Here is a 26,066-nt window from a genome sequence, read left to right on the forward strand (position 1 = left end):
AAATAATCTTTAAGATGACATAATTGATAAACTATGAGGGGTGTTCAGCTTAAGTAGTATGAAATGGCTCTTGAAACAAACGGGACAGCCCATAAAAGGAAATCTTGGGCTAATTGTCTTGCAAAACACAGCTATATGGTGGAAAGAACCATTCCTAAGATGTTTTCTGTGGGGAGAATGATAGAAACATTAAAGAAGAAGGAAGAGATGAGAGAATTCTGTAGGTCTTAGTTCCACAGTTGAAAGGCTTATCCGTGAGATGTTTCTTGGTTGAATAAATAGTTGTAACTTTGCTATCAAGCAACAGTAGAAAACATACACTATCCTCATTCTGCATATGAATTCTAGTAGAATTTCCAAAAAGTTAAAGAGAAAAGTAGGATTGAATACTAACATTATCAAACTAGAAAAGTTAGAAGAAACAGCAGGGAAATGCAAGAAATAACAGGCACATAAAATAAATAACAAAGGCCAAATGAGGAGAAGCACCCATGTGCTTTAACAAAAGAGATAATTCAATAGCAATATTATTTGACAGAAAGCATGCATATAACTGAACTACAAAATAAGCAGGAAAATGTTAGAAATATCAACCTGATAATAGCAGGAAATCTTCTAAGAAAAGAGAAATAACACGGAAAACTTGAACTTCTATGTATCAAAGAGGTTAGCATATCACGGAGTTGGAGAGATCCCTGGTGCTTCTCACCCAGTTCAGTATAACTATTGTAAATTATGACATATATTTTGTTCTCTATTAAAGCTCTTCTGTATCACACATATATGAAATGCATGCCTACCACTTTAACCTCACACCTCCCAAGACCCGTCCATCCTTTGTTGCTTTGGTTTCGCCTTCAACAAGATTGAACCTAGGGCCTTGTGCAAGCTGGGTTGCATCCCTAGCTTGTCTATGATGTCTTTAATACTGACTAGAGAAGTACAGACTTCCCAACATTTAAAAATGACAACTAATTGAAGAAGTCAAATACTTATTATCCTGATTTGATCATTACGTACTATATGACAAGCAATGAATTACCACAATACACTATAGAGAAGTACAAATATTATGTATCAATTAAGCATCCATTATGATTAAGTCTTTCTGGTGTTGACAGCAATATAATGAAACGGTGGGAGAGAATTAAGGCTGAGTCTCTGTCACTGTCCACCTGTAGCTGTCTACCTAAGAAACAGGAAGTTAATGACTAACTTAATAAATATTGTCTGTGCTATGGTTCAGATAACAGTAGTCCTTTGAGAACTGCCTTGGAGGAAGCCCACTAGTTTCTAATGGAAATTACTACTGGTTTTCACAGTAGGAAAAATAAAGTAAAATAAACCATGAATTAGCTTTATGAAAAGAGTTTATGAGTTAGTGGGTGTCTGGGGAGATTCATATATGATCACATGCGAAAGGGATATGATTCTATGTTTGTGATAGACATAGCTCTTGATAACTACAATTGCTTTATTTTCACTATCACCATCCCATTAAAACCACCCTGAAGAGCTCTCTCAAGTGGCCAAATCATTCTGGTACTCATAGCAATGTGAACAAGTAAGAATCATCACTTCGCAGTCAAGTCTGCAGGTATAGCCTACTCTGATAACTATTGTAGGGATTTACTGAAGGATGTGATCTGAGTTTTCCTTAATATTTATAAACCAAAATGGGGTTAGCTGGTCTCTCTAAAGCAGAAAAGAGAGCAAACCTGGAGTCTCTGTCACATGACAATTCACTTAATCATTGCAGTTAACTATGGAGAACACATTTAAGTGTACATTGTGTACACAGTGTACATGAGAAAACATACTCTGGCATGGTTACACTATCTTCCTTCTCTTGCATCAAGTAAGCAGTGACATACATCTCTTATAAAGAAAGAAAGTTTATTCATTAACAATTATACTCACAAATGCAGTTATGAGTTCATACATTACAAGAAATTTTGTCACTTTCACAAGGTACACATCCAATGAAAGCAGCTTCTAAATCAAGCAATAGCATTACCAACATCTCTGCAGCTACCCCCACAGCATCCTTTTACTTTGCTGATTCCCAGCACTTCTTCGCACCAGAGAAGTTGGGTTGCATTCGTCTTTGACTGTTGCTGACCTTCATACAAATGGAGTCATTGAGCACATTTCATGTCTGGCCTCTTTCTCTTTCTCTTGGTGTTGTACTTAGATGGTTGATTACTACCATTACAGGTGATTGAGCTTGTTTATTCTCACACTGTATATCTCAGTGGATTAATATCACAATTTGAATATCATTCTATTAATGAACATCTATATAGTTTTCCGTCTTTAACTATGATGAATGGTAGCACGGTGAGCATTCTTGTATATGCATATTTCTAAATGCACAAATGTACACTTTTCTGTTGGATAAATACTTATGAGTATAATTCTGATATCAAGAAATGTTGAATCCTTGATATTAGTTTTTATTTACAATTTTTTTTCCAAAATGGCTCAATGGCTGAATAGGGAATTCTCATGCCCCATATGCATGTGAAGAAAGGCAGGTTTTAAAATCAGATTTCGGACCCTGATTAATACCCAGTGCTCTTTCCTTTTCAGTTAAATTTTATGTAAAATTAAGAACTTGAAAATGATTTTCTTTTATAAATTCCATGATTCTTTCTAAGATTTTAATTCTTTGTTCACTACATAAGTTTCCTCTTTCATACAGGAAGATATATCTGTGCTGAACAGAATTTAGCAGGGTTAACAGTGTGTCAGAAGCCTCTTGCAAATATTCCTCTTCACTCAACCCAGACTCTTCGAGTTTTTCTGCATGGGTAAAAAGAACAGTCGTGTAATTCTTCCAGGAATCTCCCAGAAGTTCCTGAAAGAGAGAGAAGTTAAATGACTATTTGCCTTGGACTCTACTCCTCAAAAATGAGCAAAGCCGTTACTAAAGTCCAATGTCGTTAGCCAACAGATCCATGTGTCATGATGTCTCTGAAAGGTGATATCTGAAATGGGAAGCAACTATGAGCTCAAGTGTTGTTAGCACATTGAGGAAGATGGATGGGGTTTCTGAACAACAGCAACAAAAAGGCTTTGGTTCTCTGTTTTACTTTACTGTTATAATTGATATGCAAACGCTTAATGCAGCAGTGCATCTGGCTACAGTGAATGTGGTATGGCCAGCGCTCAGTGATCGCTTATACTTACTCCACAACCAGAGACCCTGTTAGAACCCCTCAAGTCCTTTAATTGATGGTACCTTGAGCAAGGTAATTCCTACAGAATCTTTTTTTTTAATTTTTGGATGTTATAGTATCACCACTAAAATATCTACTAAGGGATTAAAATGACATAATCTGGCTGTGCTTTATTGATTAACCAGATGACAAGTAACGGAAAAGCTAAGATCAAAATCTATTTGGTGAGTTGGAACAGCTACACAAGATTACTGTAATCCTCATGTTCCTCTTTCCATATGCCTGGAGTCAAAGGCAATTTATCAAATGGCTTCTTCTAACGTGCTCGAAAAGCACTGAAGACAGTTGTCCCGTTGTTTAGTGATATGTGCAAGCTGGTTGTGCAATAAATTCTTGCTTGATGAGTGAAAATTAGCTGATAGAAAGCAGAAGCCATGGCATGTGGCATATTGTTCATGTAATGCAAAAGGCATCTAGGAGTAACCATTTAACTCTTGGACGTTTCCAAACTTACAAGAAATCATGACCAAGTGACAGTAAAGTGACATTCTCTTCCTTCTATATGCGCCTGTGGATGAAATACTTACAGAGGCATTACTGGTTCATAACACTGTTTTTAAAATACAAAATGTCCATGAATGAATATAGCAAGAGTTATCAAGGACTTCTAGCAATTAGAAGCAAGCAATCAAGCAAGCAAGCAAAAATGAAGAACTGGTGTCAGATATTAAGCTTTTTAGGTCACAATTTCTTTTCATCTCTCATCTCCCCCTTCCTCACTTCAGTCTGATTTGGTTTGGTTTGAGTCCTTTGAGATAGATTCTTACTATAATCCCAAGCTGACCTCAAACATATCAACCCTGCTTTTATCTCCCTAATGTTGGGTTAGAGGTGGGCATCTGCCATGCTTGGCCATGCCTAACTTTTTGATGCTAAACATGAATCTTTGCCATAATACTATTACTCTTCTCGTTGTGGCATTGAAAATTGATACACGAAGATGTTGAACCATATTGTGGTCGTGTTTTTATTAAAATAGTCTGGGAAGCTTTGTCTTTAAATATATACATATACATACACATATGTATACATACATACATACACACACACATATATATGTATACATACATATACACACACATACACACATATACATATACACATACAAACACACACATGCACACACAAAACACACATATATAGCTATTTATTGTATAAGGAGAAGAAAAGAGTGGGACGAAAGGAGTAAAGGAGAAGATAGAAAAGCATCTGGACAAGTATGTCTAATATGAAAATACTCATATTTTCTGAGAACTGAGACATGGATTTTAAGTCAGAGATAGCAATTGCCATTACTACTAATTACAACCATGAGAGCAGCCAGACTCCCACCTGAGCCATTTATTTAAGCATATGTTACTGAAACTTAGCAGTGACTTCTTTGAAGGTACATTATCTGCGTCTGCATTATCATGAGAAGGTTTCAAATGGACATTGGGAATTCTCAACAATATTTTAGAATTATGACCCTCCTGATTGAGTCAAATAGTAGGCTCAATTAGCTTTGTTTTGAGGGTTCAGTTCTGAATTTTATTCTCTGGGACACAATCCTGTACTTCTGAGTTCAACAGCTCACTGTGGTGGCTTTCCCACAGACTGTGTTTTCCCTCCTCAGTTGAATCAAATCTCTGCAAGGCTGAGATCACCTGTTTGCCCTTTCCTAATCAGAATCTGTCTACCAATACCACAGAATTATGGGTTCCCCTAAACTATACTGTTTCAAAAAAACATGAGCCAACTTTCTAAGATAAGTATATCAAAAAACATTATCTTAAAGGTAGATACATGAATTAACAGGAAATTCACAAAATGGTGCTCCATTTCTCACATTCTCGTCTGCTTTTCAATCCAAGTCCATTAGAAAACTTGTGTTTGTTTATTAAAGGTCATAACTCTATAAATCTAAGTATCATAAGTATTATGATGTCAACAACCCACTGTAGATGATGGTAGCATGTCAAAATAAAGGACATTTGTGGGACTCTGTTGTGCTTGCAGTGTATTGTACATATCTCTGGTAGAGAAAAGGCGCAGGTTGCAATGTGAATAAATGGTGAGATTATATTTGAACTCTGTCCTTCCCCTAATTCAATGCCCAGTTCTAAACCTCACCCCCCCCCCCCCGTTCCTTACTTAGAATGTGACCTTATTTGGAAAGAGTGTCATAAAAGATGTGATTAACTTAAAGTCATTAGGTTTACTTCTGATCTAAATGTATTAATGTCCATGTAAAACAGAAAAATTTGAACAGAGACACAAATATAAGGAGATGGTGCCTTCAGTTGACTGAAATTAGTCATTTGCAGCCAGGAGAAGCCCAGGACACATTGTTTGTCCCCAGCTCTCAGAAGAAACCAACCTTGCCAATTCTGTGATTCCAGACTTCTGACCTCAAGAACCAAGAGACAATAAATATCTATTATTTGCTACAAAGGAATTAACATGGCCCTGCAAGATGGCCTAGGGGATAAATGTGCCTACAGTTTGAGCCTGTATGTCTGAGTAACAAAAAAAAAAGACTCCTTAGGAGAAACCATGTTTTTATCAAGAGAACAAGCTTTCTAGCCTGGGTAGAAACCTAATGACCCAGCTCTATTAGGCCAAGGGACTACCTCTTGGAATGTAGGCTCACCTAAGCCATGCTAAAAAGATAGGTGCAATAATTTTCCCTTTAGTAAGATACTGTGTCTTTCCTTCCCAGAATCACCCAGAATCTTTCTATTTCTTTGGAAAGTATGCTCTCCCTAACACTTTGACTTTCATTTTGGGGCTCTCTTACTCTTTCTTGAAAGGATCCCTCCCTACCAATTGACTGCTTTCCCACCATGTGTCTGATTTCCACACTTGCATAAAGAGCAAAGGGTGTGGCTTCTTCCTTCTGTCCTTCGTTGCTCTCCTCAAGCAACTGCTGAGATTTTCAGCTTGCCTGCTCTGATTATTTTTTTTAACTAATAAAATTGTCCTTGAGTTTTCATTTGAACCCATTCTTAAATTATTTTTCTGAGACTAAGAACTCCACAAAGGGACCTGGATTTCCTCTGTATCATCAGGCAACCATGAAGGAGTCCCCCAAATTCCAGTATCATGATGACCTAAATTAGGTCCTTAGAACCCACATGAAAGCCAATCCTAGTTGTCTTCTGTACTCATGCTATGGATGCACACATGTGCATATGCACACACCACACACACACACACACAGAGAGAGAGAGAGAGAGAGGCAGGCACACACACACAATGATGATAGATAATGAAGTTTAAAAAAGAAATAACAATTGAAGAGTAGGGATTGTATGATATTGGGGTTTTATTTCCACCCAGGTCCAGATTCTGATCTTTGATCACACTCATATCTGAGAGTTTCTCACTTTTGAGACTCAGCCTACCACTCAGGGGTCACGCTAATTGTCATACTAAAATATCTATGTACAGGTTGGTAAAGAACTAGTGCTCTTAGCCCTTGAGCACCACCAAACCCACCGTCCTGATGGCTCTCGTTTGACCATCTTGCCATTAGATATTTCTGAGTAGTCGCCAAAACAAAAGTTCATGCTAAAATACTGCTTTGTACAATATCGCTTAGCAGAATGCTTTTCTTACTACGTTAATACTTTAAGAAGTAAGTAGTGCGGCTCTCTTAGTTCCTGGTTTTCTGTAACAACATGCTTCTTTGCTTTTATTTTTTCCTCTTCAGGTGGTTCTTATACTCCGAAGTTATCTCATTCTGGATAAATGAGTGGAAGCACTAAGTGCCCTGCCACTCACAGGCCCATTTGTTCAGCCACTGGGAAATTTTTACAGATTGATAATTTTTTTATGAAAGGATATTTACCTCTTAAACTGTGAGAGAAGTTGTTCTTTTGAATTACTGCCCAACCCAGAAAAGAATGGCTGATTTACTTTATAATCTTTAGATTGGTCTTTGGCCAGGAAATAGTTGAATGTTTGAACATAGTGTCGCTTGGTAATAGTCACCATGTCAGAAGCCAAACATTTTCTCTTGGGGCCCAGAGACTGAACAATGATGGCTGATCGATGTCTCAAAAGAAACTCAAGGGCAAAATAAGTAAAAGATAATAATTTAAATATAGTCCTAAGCCGACTGGAAACGCTAAAACCACGGATTGTCTGGTTTCACAGTGCTAGTGGGTAGGAGGCCGTCTCGTCCTTTTGGGACAGCGAGTTAGGATATAAACTTTGTTTTCCAGGAACTCTTCATTTTCTCAGGACCTCACCAGCCCTGCCCCATTTGTTTGTGGTTGATGAAATCATAGCATCTGGACCTTTCAGGGGGAAACTTTAGAAAAAAGCCAACAATTACATCAGCTGAGAAAAAAGTTATCAAGGAACAGGAGAATAATAAGGATCATACATGTGGTGTGTGTGTGTGTGTGTGTGTGTGTGTGTGTGTGTGTGTATGTGTGTGTGTATGGTATTCCTTTACTCTCATTCTACTTAAAATACCAGTTTTTCTTTCCAGAGAGTTAAAACTTAGTGATAACATCTCGAGTCAGATTCAGGGAATAGTCAACATTAGAAAGCATCTAATTGCCTAAATTGCCTCCTTTTAAAGATGAGAGTTTTAAGGCCTTGTGGCTTAATCAAGTGGCTCAACTGGAAGTCACATGGCTGATTACGCACAGACCTGGGCCTTTAAGAAAGGTTCCCAGACTTCCAGAGCCTTGACTAATAGTTATATAGAATGAGAGTCCCCACAGGTAACACTTAGGTGTGCCACTGTCTCAAAGGATTTACTAGCGCCGGACTCATGTCAAAATCCAAAAAGAAATTTGAGTTAAATACTTTTAACACCTACTGCTTTCTTTTCTTTTTTCTTTTCTTTCTTTTTTTATTTTACTTAGCACATTGTTTATTGCAACTTATTCATAATAGCTAAATTACGGAACCAAAATAGACACCTAGCAACAGAGCAACGAATGGATAGTGAACATGTGGTATATACACTTAATGAAAGTTCTTCAGCCATAGAAAAGAACTAATTCATATCATTTTCAGGAAAATGGGTGCAACTGAAGATAATCATATTAAGTGAATTAAATCCATATTAGAAAGACCAATACACATGCTTTCCCCCATTTGCAGCTTCTGGATTTTATGTTGATAAAATTATGTATATTAATATGACATGAAATTAAACTGCTGAGAAGGAATAAAAGAGGACTAATGGGAAGAGGGAGCAAAAAAAAGGGAGGAGAAGGGTTTGGAGGTAAATATGCTTAACATACAATATATACAAGGTTTCTCATTGTGACCATTCCTCTTTTTGCGTACATGACTGTCTGTCCTATCTCAAAGCAAACCACTATATTTTACGGTCAGACCTTATCCCAGTACTTAGTAAAAGTAGGAGGATTTGGCACTTACTTGGTACTTAATGTGCATTTGGAGTGAAAAACCCCTAAAATGTAAACCTTGTGTTTTCTTCTTTTCCATCACTCAAACTTACTTCTTCATTTCCATACTGTGGGATCAGTGTAGCAAATGGAAACCACTCCAGATATTGGTAAACAAGCAAGGATTTAATGCTAGAAATTCAATGTTTGTCAAATGGTCAGATGAGCTAAAACTTTGTTCTCTAGGTTAGAATCCCATGAAAGACCACCCAGGAAACCACTGGAATGATCAGTTCAGCATCCTGCTAACTTCGTACGTGTGTTCTTAGGACTGGAAGCCACCAGTGAAGCTGACACTCAGGACATGGAGAGAGCTTCAGCTTCAGAAGACACTTGGTACACCCGTGTCCTTGTTTTCCAGCAGAAACAAGAAACAGCCAAAGGAAAGAAAAAATGGCCGTTGTCTCACTTTTGTTTTTTTAATCATTATTATTTTGGGGGGGCTGCTTGGCAAGAATCTGACATGGGCCGAGGACAAAGAAATGGACTGCTTGGCAGGAATAGAACATTGGCCAAGGACAGGGAAGTGGGCTTCAGGCAGGAATCTGACATTAGGCTAGAACAAAGAAGTAATTTCAGGCAGGAATCTAAATCTTAGGCTACAACAATGAAGTAATCTCAGACAGGAATCTGAATTTTAGGCTAGAACAAGGAAGTAGTCTTCAGACATAAAAATGACTTTGGGTTAGGACAGGCAATTTGGCTCTGATATTTTGGCCATCCTGATAAGCCCTTAGAAACCGTGATCACGTGAGTGTTCATGGAATTTTTTTTTATTGCCTTGGTTGTTCTATTTGTGTTTATTGTCTTGCTTGTTCCTTGACTATTTGCATCTATTGTATTGCTAGTTCCTCAACCTAGAACTGACCTTAATACTTGCATGTAATTAAAATGGTATAAAAGCAAAAAAGAGGAGGGGAGATGGAATAAGGGGTTTCTGGAAGGGGGAAAAAGGGGAAAGGGGATGGCATCTGAAATGTAAATAAATAAAATATCCATCTACAGCTTTCTAATGATGTTCAGAGAAGTTCCTTGCCCAAGGTCACCATGTAAACAAGTAGTTAAGAAGGAGTCTGAACACAGGTGTGTATTCCAGACACCATGTTCTTCGCCTCTGTAATAAGCCATGCCTCGATGTGCTTCACTTGAATGACTGAGCATCTCAGTGCAGAAGAGTAGCAGTTATAACAGGACCACTTTGCCATTTTCAGTGGCTCTCCTATAAGGTGATCGAAGTGCTAAGAATGCCAGATTTACTAACACTAGTGTGTAGAAGTCTTTAGTATCAATAAAATCAGCATTCTTTGTGACTGTGAATCAAAAACAAGAAAGACTCGTAATGTTAGGCTTGTCTTTGAGTAAGTTCCGACTGCTAAATAGACCCATGAGGTTTGTCTAGTACAATCAGACCTGTCACTGGCCTTTGTGAACCTATTTATGAGCAACCACTACAACATAACAGCAGAGCTGTTGATTCTAAGCTAAAAATAATTTCTTAATTTCTTAAGCCTGCTCGCTCACAGTAATTATAGTGTCTATGATAGATTGTACAAAAGAATATCGATTCTACTCAGTTCATAGTTTCAGTGCCTAGAGTGACTTTGTCTCTCTCATGCTAGTTCTTTATTGGAGGAGTCTGAATTATGTCTTCTCTGATATATTTACGGATTTTCTTTTTAGCATTCAAATAATATTCCTACAAACACTCACGTGAGGCAATTCTCTCCTTTCTCATTTTGGAGGATATAATTCTCATCTCTAAATTATTATGGACCTAATATAAATAAAGAAGAATATCATTTGGAGGAATGTTTCAATTGTTACGGCTGGCACCCTATGACTCCTCTGCAGAGTATTAAAGCACAAACCAGGAGACAAAAGAAAAAGCATGGGAAAGATGAAGCCAATCCTTCCATGCCAGGATTCCTCCCTTTTCTGGAAAAGAAAGGATAGTTACTCCGTTCTCCTTGTTTATCAGCCAAGAAGGAAAGGAAACCCAGGGTAAGCCTGGAACCCATGGACCTTAACCCCTTTGACATCTGCTCTTGGTCCTGCCAAATATGAAGATATCTGGCAGCTGCTCCTGATCTGGGAGCATACATCAGGCTGCCATGAGTAACTGAGACACATTCAGGAAGAATGTTATAAACATCAAGCCTGTGCCTCAGAGTCCATCACTGGAAGACAAGAGGTGCTCCAAGTAGGTCTGTAATCTCTCCCTGCACTCATGGGGCTGTTCTGAGGATTGATAAGCTTTGTCTGATGATATTCAGGAAAAAAGAGAAATTATTTATTGTATTAAAAAAATCAGGATCTGAACTTTGTTTCCATCCATCTCATGTTGGTCTTCATTTCATGAGACAAAGACTCAAGGAAGACAGCTGTTGGAGAAAGCTATGCAGAGACCATCTCGGAAGACAAAAGACAAGAATGAATTAAATCACACTGTAGGAAAACAGTGGATTATGATGTTTTGTATGTTGACACTAATCCTGTGGCCCTTTAATACAGTTTCTTATATTGCAGTGACCCTCTAACTATAAAATTATTCCATCGCTACTTCATAACTGTAACTGTTTGCTACTGTCATGATTATTAATGTAAATCTGATATGCAAGATATCTGATATGTGATCCTGAGGGGGTTACTACTCACTATTCAAGAACCACTATTTTAGAGGAATTCAGTCAGTTATTCTACAATCAGTCATAGACAGAATTTTTTTGACACTAATTTACAGGAGATAAGCCTTAAATCCTTGAGAACCTTGATCTTGAGAATGTTTGTAAAATGTAACCCCTAGATTATCCACACCAGAATCAGCTGGGTAATTTGTTGAAAATTCAAACTCATCCATGACTGTTGAACTAGCCTCTCAAGAGTGAGATCAGTGTATCTGCATTTCCATGTTTTTATATGGGTTTATGAAAACAAGGTGAGGTTCAAAACCACCAACTGAAATGCTCACAAACCATGCAACATCAAGAGAACAACTTGTTATTATTTATCAACAGATGCATATCTGTTCACTGATGATTATCCCATGTAGCACTGTGAACTTTCAGGAACAGGAAGCCGAAGTGCAAAAAGCTCATAATGTAGACGAGGTAGATAAATGTCAGGAATGACAATGTGTTAACTGCTCAAACAGCATAATGTGTAGGAGGAGCAACACAAGACTTAGCATCGTGGCAAAGGTCACAGGAAAGTTGTGCATGATTCACAGCAAAGAAATCTGTGATTTCCCATATTTACCTGCTACAGCACGCATATATAGTTCTCATTCCATCCATGAACTAGAAGGACTTCAGGCAGAACCTAGATGGCATATGTTGTATTTGTTTATACCAGTTCATTTGCTCACTTGTCATCAATTGCTAAGTTGGGGGTTTCATTCATTTCATTCCATCAAAGGGTCTAGGTAAGGGAAGGGGGTTGACATGTCCACAGCTAGGAGGGATAAAGAGTATGTATTTATACTGCCAGAAATAGTATAGTAAAGGGACTCGTGTAGACTATCACGTTCAATTCCTGGAAATCATTTATTGACCTGCTCTATTCTGGCCAAGTTCTTGATTTTCTGCACAGGGCTCAACCAAGTTTAACTGCGGGGCCTCATGAGTAGAAGTCACTGAGTTCAGACGATGAATATCCCCCTGTCCCTAGTGAAGACAAAAGATTAGCCCAAATGGCAGACACAAGGTTTGTTTCTCAAGGGTTATTTTTAAAAGTCTAGGGGAAATCTATGTGTGTGATTACAAGAAAACAGTGGAAAAGTTAGGGCGACTAGAGTAGAAACTTTGTCATGCAACTCCTAAAGTGTCAAGTCATATTGTCAACAGTAAACAAGATGGTTGCAACTATGATTCAATGTGAAAGCTAAGGCCACCATGTAGCTCACCATACTATAAAACTTGTATTTCAAAGCATTTCTGTTAGAAATTGTCAGGGAACCTGTATTCAAATATCAGGATAATTTTAAGGACAGATTTAATGTTCTCTAAGGCTGCTTTATATAAATTCAGTAAATTCACAAACAACTACTTCTCAGAAGCCATCTTGGCTCGTATGCTTCTCATAGGCATCATCCTATGAAGAAGGTAGAGAACCACTGGTCTAAAAGAAATTACAAAATAGAACTCTTGGCAGAAAAATCCCCTTTACTGACTATTGCTGTATGGCTGATACCTTATACTTCAAGTATCTTTTGAACCAGTATTTTCCAGGGTCTTGCCTATGAAGATAATGCTCCCAGGTGGGATGGTGCCAATCTGACTTCATCTTTGTATTACCTGAATCAATTGGATTGAGTTAGATGCTTCCTGTCCAAAGAAAGGCACATCAACTCTCTGGACCAGCAGAGCAAGATGGAGACCCTCTTGTCCAAAGTGATGCACCAAGGCCTTCTTCACTTCCTGTTTTACACATCTTGTGCTCAGCTTGCTGTGTGGATACCCTGGAGTGTCCAATACCTGTATCTGCAGGCTTATTTCTTGACCTCCTCGACGCATGAAGCCATGGAGGTGACAACTACGACTCAGGCTGCAATCTTTGGTTACAGAGCCTGGAGCAAAGCTGCTGTAGAAGTCAGTACTTCCCAAAAGAATGTTCCCAGCAGAACTTTTCCCACTCTGAGTCCTGCCAAAGACAGCCAAATTGATGATCATCTTGTTGGTGTCTGCCATAGCTGTAGATAAACACGCACCACAAGGAGAGTTAGGTATCTATACTTATCAAACACAAAGCCTCTGACCTGGCCTGAGATATTTTGTGTACAGTTGTTCCTCAGTGTCTATGGAGGATGACTTACTGCCACAGAATTTACCAAAACCTGTTCATACTCCACCTACTTATATAAAATAGGGTAATATTTATATAACTTAGGCACAGCACCCTTTATAATACTCTAAACCAGTGGTTCTCAACTTTCCTAATGCTGTAACCCATTATGGTGACTTTCAACCATGAAATTATGTTGTTGCTACTTCATAACTACCATTTTGCTACTGTTGTAAAATTTAATGTACATAACTGATATACAAGATATCTCATAATCGACCCTTGTGAAAGGGTCTTAGAATCCCAGAGGGGTCAAGGACGAGAACCACTGCTCTAAATGCTGCATTTATGTCTAGATTATATTTAGTATAATGTAGCAGTAAAATTAGTGTAATATAACAGTAAAATGTAAGCACCATAATACTTTATTGTTTGAGGAACAATGACAAAGACGAAGGAAGTCTGTACATGACCAATGCAGACATGATTTTCTCTGAATATTTTCAGCCTATGATTGGGTAAATCTACTGATATAGCATCCACAGATGGAGAGAGCTTCCTGTGCTGCCCGTAATGAGCTTCCTCCTTCTTCGTAGTAACTGAAGCAGGGCCATGTGATCACCACTGATGTCTCGAGACAGAGCGGGGATTGGGACAGTAGTAACTGATAGTGGGGATGTAGAGCGAAACCAAATAGAAGCAAGGAAAGTCTGAGGAAGGACTGACTGTAGGAAATGGAGGGAGGAGCCAAATCCCATGAAGACAAGTTCACTTAGCGGGAACATCTTGGTGCCCTGGTATGGTGGAAGAGAGAATTCAAGACTGAGATTACTGAGTTTAGGAACCCATGGAGAGGATATAAAATCCACTCAGTGTTGAAGGCTTGTAGAAACAGAACAGTAGAAGAAAACAGCCAGTTCGGCTCTCTTCTTTTTCTGTTTTCTTAAAATTTTAATTTATCTATTTTTATATCTATGAGTATTTTTCCTGCATGACTGTATATGTACCACACACATGCTTGGTGCCTATAGAGGCCAGAAGATGGGTGTTGGATCCTTTCGAACTGGAATTAAGAATGGTGGTGAGCTACCAAGTATGAATGCTGGGAATCATACATTGGCCCTTGGGAAGAACAGCCAGTTCTCTTAGCCACTGTGGTATCTCTCCAGCATCCCCTAATCTTGAGACAAGAGTCTCACTCTTGCTCAGGCTGTCCTTGAACTCACTATGTTTCTTGGACCGACTTCAAACAACTTATCTGAGTTCACCTGCCTCGAATGCAGTGCTTGCAGGTATGAAGCACCATGTCCAGCCCATTCAGCTTTGTTTAATTTTAAATAGGAGACTTAGAGTTAAAAGAGATTTTTAACATAGTCAACTTTGTCACCTGTGTTTTTGATCTTAGCCATTCTGACAGGTGTAAAATGGAATCTCAAAGTCAATTCAATTTGCAGTTCCCTGATGGCTAAGGATGCTGAACATTTCTTTACATGTTTCTCAGTCATTTTCTCTATTTATATCTGGACCTCATTTTAAAATTGATTGTTGAGATCTAGTTTCTTGAACTCTTTATATATTTTGTATATTAGCCCTCTATCAGATGTGGAGTTAGTTGGTAAAGAACGTTCCCCAACCTGTGGGATATTGTTTGTCCTATTGATAGTGTCTTCTGCTTTACTGAAGCTTTTTAGTTTCATGAGGTGGCATTTATTAATTATTGATCTTGATGCCTGTACTATTCATGTTTGTTTCAGGAAGTTGTCTTCTGTGCCAATGGGTTCAAGAGTATTCCCCACTTTCTCTTCAGTGAATCTGGTGTTATGTTGAGGTCTTTGCTCCACTTGGACTTGAATTTTGTGCAGGGTGGTAGATATGGATTTATTTACATTCTTCTATATACCAACACCCAGTTAAACCAATGCCATTTGCTGAAGATCCTCCCCCATTGTATAGTTCTGGTTTCTTTGTCAAAAATTAGGTGAACATAGGTGTGTAGATTTACATCTAGGTCTTCAGTTTTATTCCATGGATTAACATGTCTGTTTTTATGCCAATATTATGTGGTTTATATTACTGCAGCTATGAAGTATAATTTAAGGTCAGGGATGGTGATACCTTCATATGCTCTTTTATTGAATAGGATTGTTTTAGCTATCTTGGGGTTTTTTGTTGTTGTTGTTGTTGTTGTTGTTTTCATATGAAGTTGAGTATTGTTATTTCAAGATCTGTAAAGAAATGTTTTAGAATTTTGGAGGGGAGTGTGTTGAATTTATAGATTGCTTTTGGTGGGATGGCCATTTTTAGAATGTTAATCCTACTGATCCATGGGCATGGACTCAACAAACAATCGAGTATAGCTATTCTAAAATTTAAGAAACTAGATGTTCGAGCCAAAATTAATCAAAAGTGATAAAGATACTTCATACACATCAAAGGGAAAATCCACCAAGGTGATATTTCAATTCTTAACATTTATGCCCTAAAGGCAAGGCACTTCATATGTGTAAAAGAAACATCATTAAACCTTAAGTCACACACTGAATTTCACACACTAATAGTGACAGACTCTTATATCCCACTCTCACTAAGGGGTAGGTCATCCAGATAAAAGTTAAACAAAGAAATAATAGAGCTAACAGATGTTATGAATCAAACTGACCTAACAGACATCTACAGAACATCTTACCCCCTCAAAAGAATATACCTTCTTCTTAGCATCTCATAGAACATTCTCAAAAGACCACATACCCACCCACAAAGCAAGTTTCAACAGATACAAGAAAATTGAAATAACCTTCTGTATCCTATCAGACCATGAATTAAAGCTGGATATTAGCAATAACAGAAATAACACAAAGCCTACAAATTCATATAAACTGAACAACTTCCTACTGAATGACTATGGGATCAAGCCAGAAATAAAGAAATTAATGACATTCTAGAATTCAATGAAAATGAATATACAACAAACTCAAATTGAGCAGACACAATGAAAGCAGTGATAAGAGGAAAGTTCAAAGCACTATTTGCATTCATTAAAAAGTTGGAGAGATCTCGTGTTGGTACCTTAACAGTACACCTGAAAGCTCTAGAACAAAAAGAAGTAAACATTCCCAACAGAAATAAATGACAGGAAATAATCAAACTAGGAGCTGACATCAGTCAAATTGAAACGAAGAACAATACAAAGAATCAATGAAACAAAGAGTTGGTTCTTCCAGAATGCCAACAAGATAGACAAACATTTATCCAAATTTACTAAAAAGGAAAGAGAGAGAGAGAGAGAGAGAGAGAGAGAGAGAGAGAGAGAATATCCAAATTAACAAAATTAGAAATGAAATGGGGGACATAACAACAGAAACCAAGGCAATTCAAAGAATCTTTAGGTCGTACTTCCAACGTCTGTATTCCACAAAATTGAAAAATCTTAAGGAAATGGACAATTGTCTAAATTGATATCACTTAGAAAAATTAAATCAAGATCAGGTAAACACTTTAAATAGACCCATAATGCCTAAGGAAATAGAAGCAATCATTCAAAGTCTCTCAACCCATTTTTAGTAGGGTTATTTGAATTAACTTCTTGAATTCTTTGTATATATTGGATATTAGCCCTCTATCAGATGTAGGATTGGTAAAGATCTTTTCCCAAGATGTTGGTTGCCATTTTTCCCTATTGACAGTGTCCTTTGCCTTACAGAAGCTTTGAAATTTCATGAGGTCCAATTTGTCTATTGTTGATCTTAAAGCATAAGCCATTGTTATTCTGTTCAGAAAAAATTCCCCTGTGTCCATGTAAATAACCTTATTAAAAATGGGGTACAGAGCTAAACAAAGAATTTTCAACTGAGGAATATTGAATGGCCAAGAAGAATCTAAAGAAATGTTCAACATCCTTAGTCATCTGGGAAATGCAAATCAAAACAACCCTGAGATTACACCTCACACCAGTCAGAATGGCTAAGATCAAAAACTCAGGTAACAGCAGATACTGGGGAGGATGTGGAGGAAGAGGAACACTCCTCCATTGTTGGTGGGATTGCAAGCTGGTACAACTATTCTGAAAATCAGTTTGGAAGTTCCTCAGAAAATTGGACATAGTATTACCTGAGGATCCAGCTATACAACTCCTGGGCATATACCCAAAAGATGTCCCAACATACAACAAGGACACATGTTCCACTAAGTTCATAGCAGCCTTATTTATAATAGCCAGAAGCTGAGTAGAATCCAGATGTCCTTTAACAGAGGAATGGATACAGAAAAATTGTAGTACATTTACACAATGGAGTATTACTCAGCTATAAAAAACAATGACTTCATGAAATTCTCAGGCAAATGGATGGAACTAGAAAATATCATCCTGAGTGAAGTAACACAATCACAAAAGAACACACATGATCTGCATTCACTGATAAGTGGATATTAGCCCCAAAGCTCAGAATACCCAAGATACAATTCAAAAACCACATGAAGATCAAGAAGAAGAAAGACCAAAGTGTGGATGCTTCAATCCTTCTTAGAAGGGGGAGCAAAATACTCACAGGAGGAAATAATGAGACAAAGTGTGGAGCAGAGTCTGAAGGAAAGGCCATCCAGAGACTCCCCTACCTGGGAATCCATCCCATGTACAGACATCAAACCCAGACACTATTGATGATGCCAAGAAGTGCTTGGTGACAGGAGCCTAATATAGCTGTCTCCCGAGAGGCTCTGCCAGAGCTTGCCAAATACAAAAGCAGATGCTTGCAGCCAACCACTGGAATGAGCACCGGGTCCCCAATGGAAGAATTAGAGAAAGAACTGAAGAAACTGAAGAGATTTGCAATCCCATAGGAAGAACAACTCTATCAACCAACCAGACCCTCCAGAACTCTCAGGGACTAAACCACCAACCAAAGAATACACATGGATGGACCCATGGCTCCAGATGCATATGTAGCAGAGGATGGTCTTGTAGGGCATCAATGGGAGGAGAGGCCCTTGGTCCTATGAAGACTCGGTGCCCCAGTGTAGGGGAATGCCAGGGTGGGGAGGTAGGAGTGGGTGTGTGGGTGGGTAGGGGAACACCTCATAGAAGCAGGGAGAGGGGAGATGGGGTGGGGTGGGTTGGGGGGAAAACCGGCAAAGAAGATAATATTTGAAATGTAAGTAAAGAAAAATCCAATAAAAAAATACAAAAACGAAAAACAAAAAAATGCCTCTCAACTAATAAATACCTAGGGACAGATGGTTTTAAGCAGAGAATTATAACAGACTTTCAAAGAAGAGCTAATACCAATACTCCTTAAATACTATTCCACAAAATAGAAACAGAAGGAACATAGCCAAACTCATTCTATGAGGCCACAGTCACCCTGATACCTAACCCTCACAAAGCTTCAACAAAGAGAACTTCAGATCAATTTCCCCTATGAACATTGATGCAAAGACACTCTGTAAAATGCTTGCAAACCAAATCCAAGAACACATCAAAAAGTCACCCACCATGATCAAGTAGGCTTCATCCCAGAAATGCCAGGATGGTTCAACATACAAAAATATGTCAGTGTAATCCACCATAAAAACAAACTGAAAGAGAAAGGTCATACGATCATCACATTAGATCCTGAAAAAAACCTTTGACAAAATCCAACATCCTTTCATGTTAAAGGTATTAGAGAAATCAGGGATACAGGACACATCCCTAAACACAATCAAAGCAATATACAGCCAGCCAATAGCCAACATCAAACTAAATGGAGAGAAACTTAAAGCAGTTCGATTAAAATCAGGGACAAGACAAGCTGCCCAGTCTCCCCCTATCTACTGCATACAGCACTTGAAGTTCTAGCTAGAGCAATGAGACCACTAAAGGAGATCAAGGGGATGCAAATCGGAAAGGAAGAAGTCAAAGTGACACTATTTGCAGACGATATGACACTAACATAAGTGAGCCCAAAATTTGTACCAGAGAAGTCCCACAGCTGATAAATGCCTTCAGTGAAGTGGCTGGACAATATTAACTAAAAACAAAACAAAACAATACAAAACAAGACACAATAGCCCCCCCCCTTATACAAATGACAAACAGGCTAAGAAAGAAATGAGAGAAACATCACCCTTCACAATATCCACAAACAATATAAACTATCTTGGGGTAACTAACCAAGCAAGAGAAAGACCTGCATGATAAAAACTTCAAAACGTTGAAGAAGGAGGCTGAAGAAAGTATGAGAAGAGAAAAAGCCCTCCCGTGCTCACTCTCCATTTTCATTGATTTATAAGCAAAGCTACTGGCAAACTGTCACATAACCTCAGTAACACTTCAATAGGTAATAGCTATTATTTCACATGTGACTGACAATTCTGTTACACTGTGTTAAGTAACTCAGGTTTCTCTTGTTCTCTAAGGGTTTTCACCCCAGGATTTCCAGGTCTTGTTGCAAACACCGTCAAGAAACCACACAGTAGGACAGTATGTAGGCAGCCACTCAGGTAGCTCATTTGACTGAATCACAGCACCAGGTTGCCATGCATTTCTGCTTAGTCCCGATCACATATATAATACATTTTAAATCCACTTACCCCTTTTGATCCTGGAAATGTATTCTTTACAGACTTCCTTGGAGCAGGTACAGTTTATTCTTCGAAATGAACTTTGGTCTCCTGACTGTGTGGTACCAGCCGGGGACTGATACTGCATCAGTTTGTTTAGTTAATCTGTCACCAGACATCCTCTTTATAAGTGATTAGCTGTCTTCTAGTCAGAGCCTACGTATGTTATCTGACAGGACTATCCTTCTAATCAATACTTCCTGAAACCTATATTTCCAGAATTAAACTATGAGTGTGTTTCTAATAAGTAACAAGGTACTCAGAGCAAAAGAATGAAACATTCTTAGTGACAGTTAAAACTTCTCCATTTTAACGGATACACCCTACATTACTCCATGAAAATGCCAGTGAATATATGAGTGTGTATAATAATTTTCAGATATGTGACAGTAGTAAATTCACAAATTCAAATTGTTCTATGAAAATTCTCTAGGTTATTTCCATATATTTGAAATGTATCATCTTAGCCTGTCAAAACCTCCCGTGTGCTCGAGGACATGCAATGTCACAAGCAACTACTAACGATGTATTTAAGGTGCAGAATGAGTTGTAAGTCACCAATAAGTAAGTTTTTCTTTAAATTAGTTTTGCTTTGATGTTTAAAGTCTCACATTTAATGTTTAAAGTCTTCCTCCTCTTGTTGTCATACAGCCCACACTTCCCCAAACTCATTCACATCACATGTGAGATACAGAAGCATCTTTGTAGTTACAGTCTAGTTCCTTCTTACAGCTCTCAAGAAGTCCATTTAGTACTTCTGTGAAGGCAATCTGGAGACAGCTGGGACTTCCTCTTCCTGTGTGGATCTGACAAGGCAGATGCTAATGGAATCCATCCTTCATGAACACTGGTTCTTTTCAATGAAGTAGAAAAGGGCCTCCCCCAGGTGGCAGTAGCAGCGTGTTCCTGCAGAAGGAACTTTCAACCAGAGTTTAAGTTGCTGCCTCAAAGTGTAAACTGACGTCCAATCACCTACAGCACCATGTACTCATTGTAGAGTGGATTTTGTTTTTAAAGAGTGGGAGCTAGCAGACCTTCACTTCTGTGTTCCTTTATGGAATACAGGGAGCACACATAGACCCTAATTTTTAAACCTCTTACCTTTGAGATGAGAGTTTAGGTCATTTGCTGAATACAAAGGAAAGGAATATAAAAGGAAATTTGATGTTTATAAAAGGAAGTGGGCCGTTCACAAGCATAGTTATAAATGTCATTGGATCTGCAGACGTTTAGACACATTGTCTAATGCTATATTAGATTTGAGACTATTTTATGGATTTGTAGGAGGAAAGTGACAAATATTAAACAAATTATCTAACAATATTATTGTTTTTTACTTGCTGTTTGCTTTGGTAAATCGGGGTAAAAGAACAATTTGAAAAAGTCCCTTTCCACTGACTTTACTAAATATGCTGTGTCACAGGAATAAAAAAGACATTCTCCTTAATTAGATGGTTCCAGGTTGTGTGTTAGAAAGCAAAGATTAGCTACTTCAAGTTAAAAAAAAAAATTAAAGTAGATCCTGAAAAACTGAGATAAAGTCACGAAAAGCAATGCCAGCCTGTTGGTGGCTGAACAGGGAGAGTCAAGGAAACAGATTAACACCTGGAGGAGAAGGGCTTGTGGGCCTGGGATAGGGATCTCAGCATTGGAGCCTGGGAAATCTCCTAAACTGGAACATGGAAAAAACTCAGAGACAGCTTCAGAGCTGAAAGGGCTAAAGTTAGATTTCTATCCCTTTGCATCTGTGGGAAGCAAAGCTACCTGTTTTTGTAGTTTCCTCATGCGATGGCTTCCCATTTTTACTTTAGTTTTGATTTTTATTTCATTTCACTTGGTAGAAGTTAAAGAAAGGTTTCGGGTCTACCTGTTTATTAGCTCAGGTATAGTACGGCACAAGTTGGAGGTGGCAGTAGGACATATGAATACATGTACATCAGAAACAGGAGGTCTGCAGTAATATCCTCATTCAGAGGATATTAGACCTTCCATAATCTATGAAATCATATGTTTTAGAGACGATAACACCATAGCTGCTGATTTCAAACTTATATACATATATAATACACATATACACATATACACATATATACTGTATATGGCAACAGTTCTCAACCTATGGGTCATAACCCCTTAGGAGTCAAATGACTTTTTCACAAGGTCATCTAAGACCATTAGAAAACACAGATATTTAAGTATAATTTACAATAGTAGCAAAATTACAGTTATAAAGTAGCAACAAAAGTAATTTTATAGTTTGGGGTCACCATAACATGAGAAATTGTATTGAAAGATTGCAGTGTTTAGGGAGGTTGAGAACCACTGGTATATAGTTAATATTTACACACATGCACAGATGAATATATCTCTGTGTATATGCACATATGAACAAAGCTTATAAATTGTCTATATATTCAGTAAAATCCCACATCTTCATCAAATGAATTTTGTTACAAGCAGTTCTTGCCAGACAGCAATTTGATTAATGAGTGTGCTTACATTTTAATAAATCTTCATTTTCATTGGTTCAAACTGAACCATTTTATCTGATTATATTTTTTTATAATAAATAAGACCCATAGTGTATAGGTTGGTCAGGTTTTCTACAATGGCCTATGCTTTCATCTTGACCAGTATTACACAAATGTGAACTTTCTTTCAGCTGACTGGAAGGTTGAGGCTGACTGTGATTTGGATGACATGGTCCAACTTGGTTTTAGAATAAGGAATCAGATCTCACTTTTATTGAGAAACTGATCAGAAGTTCAAATATATTAGACAAATAATCTTAACTTGAATATTGTTGGAGCAATGAGGAATGTTCAGGTTAGACAGGACTGTGGGATCGAAGCCTTCAGTCCAAACCATGTTTTCTATCTTGTAGCTTCTGGCATTCACATCCCCATGCAGAACAGCCAGGATGTTTGGAATTAGTTCTATTGTTATTTGTTTGCTTATCTTTATTCTGAACAGTTGTACATCTTTTCAAACTAAAAAATGTAATGCTTTTCTTTTTTCTTTTTTTGTTTTTTCAAGACAGAGTTTCTCTGTGTAGCCCTGGCTGTCCTGGAACTCACTCTGTAGACCAGGCTGACCTTGAACTCAGAAATCCGCCTGCCTCTGCCTCCCAAGTGCTGGGATTAAAGGCGTGCGCCACCACCAAGCTTGTAATTCTTTTCAAAGCATTAAATATAGAAAGAAAAATTACTAAACTACAGGGAGGTAGAATTACTTTTGGATATTAATGGCTGGGGGACCATGAAATGTTGGCTCCTTTGGGGACATTTCTTGTTTCTAACTGTGCCCTCCTTCCATTAAGAAGCTCTTTTGCGCCTGACCACATAGGAGTTGATGTCAAAAGTATCCCCTCTCCAGGAAAAAGACATTGGGACGGGTATGGCCCTCATGCCTCACTGGACAACAACAGGGGGACTGGAGCCATTACAAGGTCCCGTTCAATTACTGGAGGTCAGGCCTCTATCCCCGCCTTCGCAAGGTTAGATTCGCCACAGCCCATCTATACTTAGAGAAGGGAGGAGATGTCAGGAGCAGCCCTGCTTACACACTGAAGGCCTAAAATCAGCCATAGGCCTAAAATCAGCAATAGGCCTGTCACACATGTATACTAACACCAAGTCTTGGGTCTTTGTGGATAAAACTGAAACAGATGGCTATAAGCTATTGTAAACAGGCAGTTTTTGTGACAATTTACCAGCCTGAGTAGTCATAGACCTTGTAAATAGGTAGCCTTGGCAGATATTACCAACTTAGATAAGGACAAGTGAATCATAGGCAGAGTCATAGTGACCTATCCCCTGAACCCTCATCCAGCCGATACGCTGTTCTGAAAAATATCTGTATTTCCCCGAACACCCACGCTCCAGTGTCATCCCCTTCCCCACGTCCTGCCTTTTTGTGTTTATAACCCCTGTGTGAATGAGTATAAATTACAATTTGAAAAAAATAAATTATGTATATATATATATATATATATATATATATATATATATATATATATATGAAGCACTTTTGCAATGAGAAGCATCCATGAGCCTTGGTTTTTGAACTCCATGGAGGCCAAAGCAGTTTTTGGCAATCACTTAAGTCACACTGCTTTTTAATATACTATTGCATTCAATTTTATAATATTCAAAATTTATAAACTTTATTAATAATCAGACTTATTTATAGCAGTATATATTTAAAGTGCTATCTATTTTATGTTTGTGGTGTACATGTGTATATGCATGTATGTGCACCAATCTATAAGAAGGCTACAAGTTGATGTTGTTCTCTACATTTTCTTTGAAAGGGAATCTCTGTTATGGAACCTGGGGCTCACCATTTCAGCTAGAATGGCTAGCTACAATGTACCCTTACCACTGGGGTTAGAGGCTCACACCACCATATCTTGCTTTTATGCGGATGTTGGGAACCTAATGAGGTCCTCGTGCATAAATAGCAAGTGTTTTTCCCAGGAAACCATCTCTTCAGTCCCTGAAACATTCTATTCATCTCATATTTGTCCTGTTTTATGCTCAGCAATGCGCTACCCTCTTAAAAGAAATTAGGAAAAATTCTCCCTTGTGTAGAGCTTTGTGATAATTTAAAATCTATATCACATACCCTCAAAAGACTTATAAAACACCCAAGAAGATAACTGAACTGAACAGCATTCTAGAATTGATTCTTAGACAGCTTAAAAATTCTACCACAGTATTTTGAACTTTCTACATTTCAGTGATTTGTGGAATACACTTATTTTACCCACATCTTAATATTTTTTTTAATTTTTAATTATTTTTGTTTCTAGAACTAGTTCTTCATTTTTGTTCAAAAGTGGCTAATGTGTTGAAGTTATGTTAATGTGTTGAGAGATTATATTTACTTAACAAAAATGCTTTCTTTGTGTGTAAACACAATTAACTTTTGTACCTTTAATTTTTAAAATGGATCTTTAGGGAAAAAAAAACATATACTAGATTTACAACTTGGTTCCTTTAGTGTGTGTATGTGTGTGTGTGCAAGTTAACTGTACATATAAAAAGAGTTTTTCTTTTTGTTCTTCTTTCCTTAGAACTATTTTGAAGGAACAGGTAAAGCAGAAAATCAAGGACCTATAATAGAATTGTCCAAAGATATTTTAACACTGGCAATAATGTGCTTGGCTTCTGTTTGGTACCTATCTTGTTGATCTCAGTGTTTGTAATCATACAGACCCCAACACACAAACAATCATAGCAATAGTATTAATAACAGTAATAAACAAAAATAGACTTTATGGGACAATTACCATGAAGCACGAATGGGCTAAGTGCTTTATAATCATTTTTTTTAAAAAAAACCTTCAAATAATAAGTGTGTGTTGTAGGCACAATTGTCATTCCAGATGAAGAATCTCTGGAAAAGATTCCTTCCCAAGTCACAGTTTAGCAGCAGAGAGGGATTCAGGACATACCCCAAAACTATTATAAATGACTCTATTGTTAAAATCCACCCCCTACTGATTTGATACTAAAGCTCTGTAATCAGGGCCTACACAGTTCATCACATCCTGCTTGTCAGCCAAGACTCCACAGAAATTAGTAAGTGTGATTTACAACTCAGAGGCAGAGCAGACCAGAGAGTGGGTGGGAAGTTTTAAGAATGGTTTTCAGGCACTTGCCACATGAGCTGAGCACAAAGAGACAAATGCGAAGGCTGATGTGTTGTGTGGTCTGTGAGAGATGAGGTCAGTATGTAGCAATGGAGTGGTAAATTTTGAAAAGAGACATATGATATTTACATAATTCCTAAAAGGTGAAACGGAATAGGTCTGGATAAGAGCCACTGTCTGTGCCAAGCGTGATTATATGAAATTGAAGTCACTGCTTTACAGTAATACTATAAAATTGCTGGGCTAAAAAAGAAACCGTAGCCCATCCTATTTGGGGAAACGCATCTGAAACATATTGTTGTTTCAGATGCAGTGGAAGAGTTGAATTTCACTTTCTAGCCAGATGGGGAAGGTATACAGGATATTAGAAAATGGAAT

At 37.9% G+C, this 26,066-nt stretch overlaps 1 protein-coding gene across 2 annotated transcripts in view; it reads right to left on the bottom strand.

Annotated features, from left to right (window-relative positions):
• Nucleotides 1–1,895: 1,895 nt before the first annotated feature.
• Nucleotides 1,896–26,066, bottom strand: part of Gimd1 (GIMAP family P-loop NTPase domain containing 1) — a 41,242-nt gene continuing 17,071 nt past the window's right edge. Inside the window, exons 1-3 of one of the 2 annotated variants that reach the window (XM_028760340.1) lie at nt 20,003–20,026; nt 12,949–13,343; nt 2,600–2,860 (exon numbers count right to left, since the gene is read on the bottom strand). In XM_028760340.1, coding sequence (XP_028616173.1) covers nt 2,600–2,860; nt 12,949–13,341 — 654 coding nt within the window. In that variant the 5' untranslated portion in view covers nt 13,342–13,343; nt 20,003–20,026. Of the gene's footprint in view, nt 2,861–12,948; nt 13,344–20,002; nt 20,027–26,066 lie in introns of those variants that run through there. The other variant, XM_028760339.1, reaches the window with a different exon arrangement.

The sequence above is a fragment of the Grammomys surdaster genome, unplaced genomic scaffold (assembly GCF_004785775.1).
Source record: "Grammomys surdaster isolate TR1022 unplaced genomic scaffold, NIH_TR_1.0 126531, whole genome shotgun sequence".
NCBI classification, from domain to species: Eukaryota; Metazoa; Chordata; class Mammalia; order Rodentia; family Muridae; genus Grammomys; species Grammomys surdaster.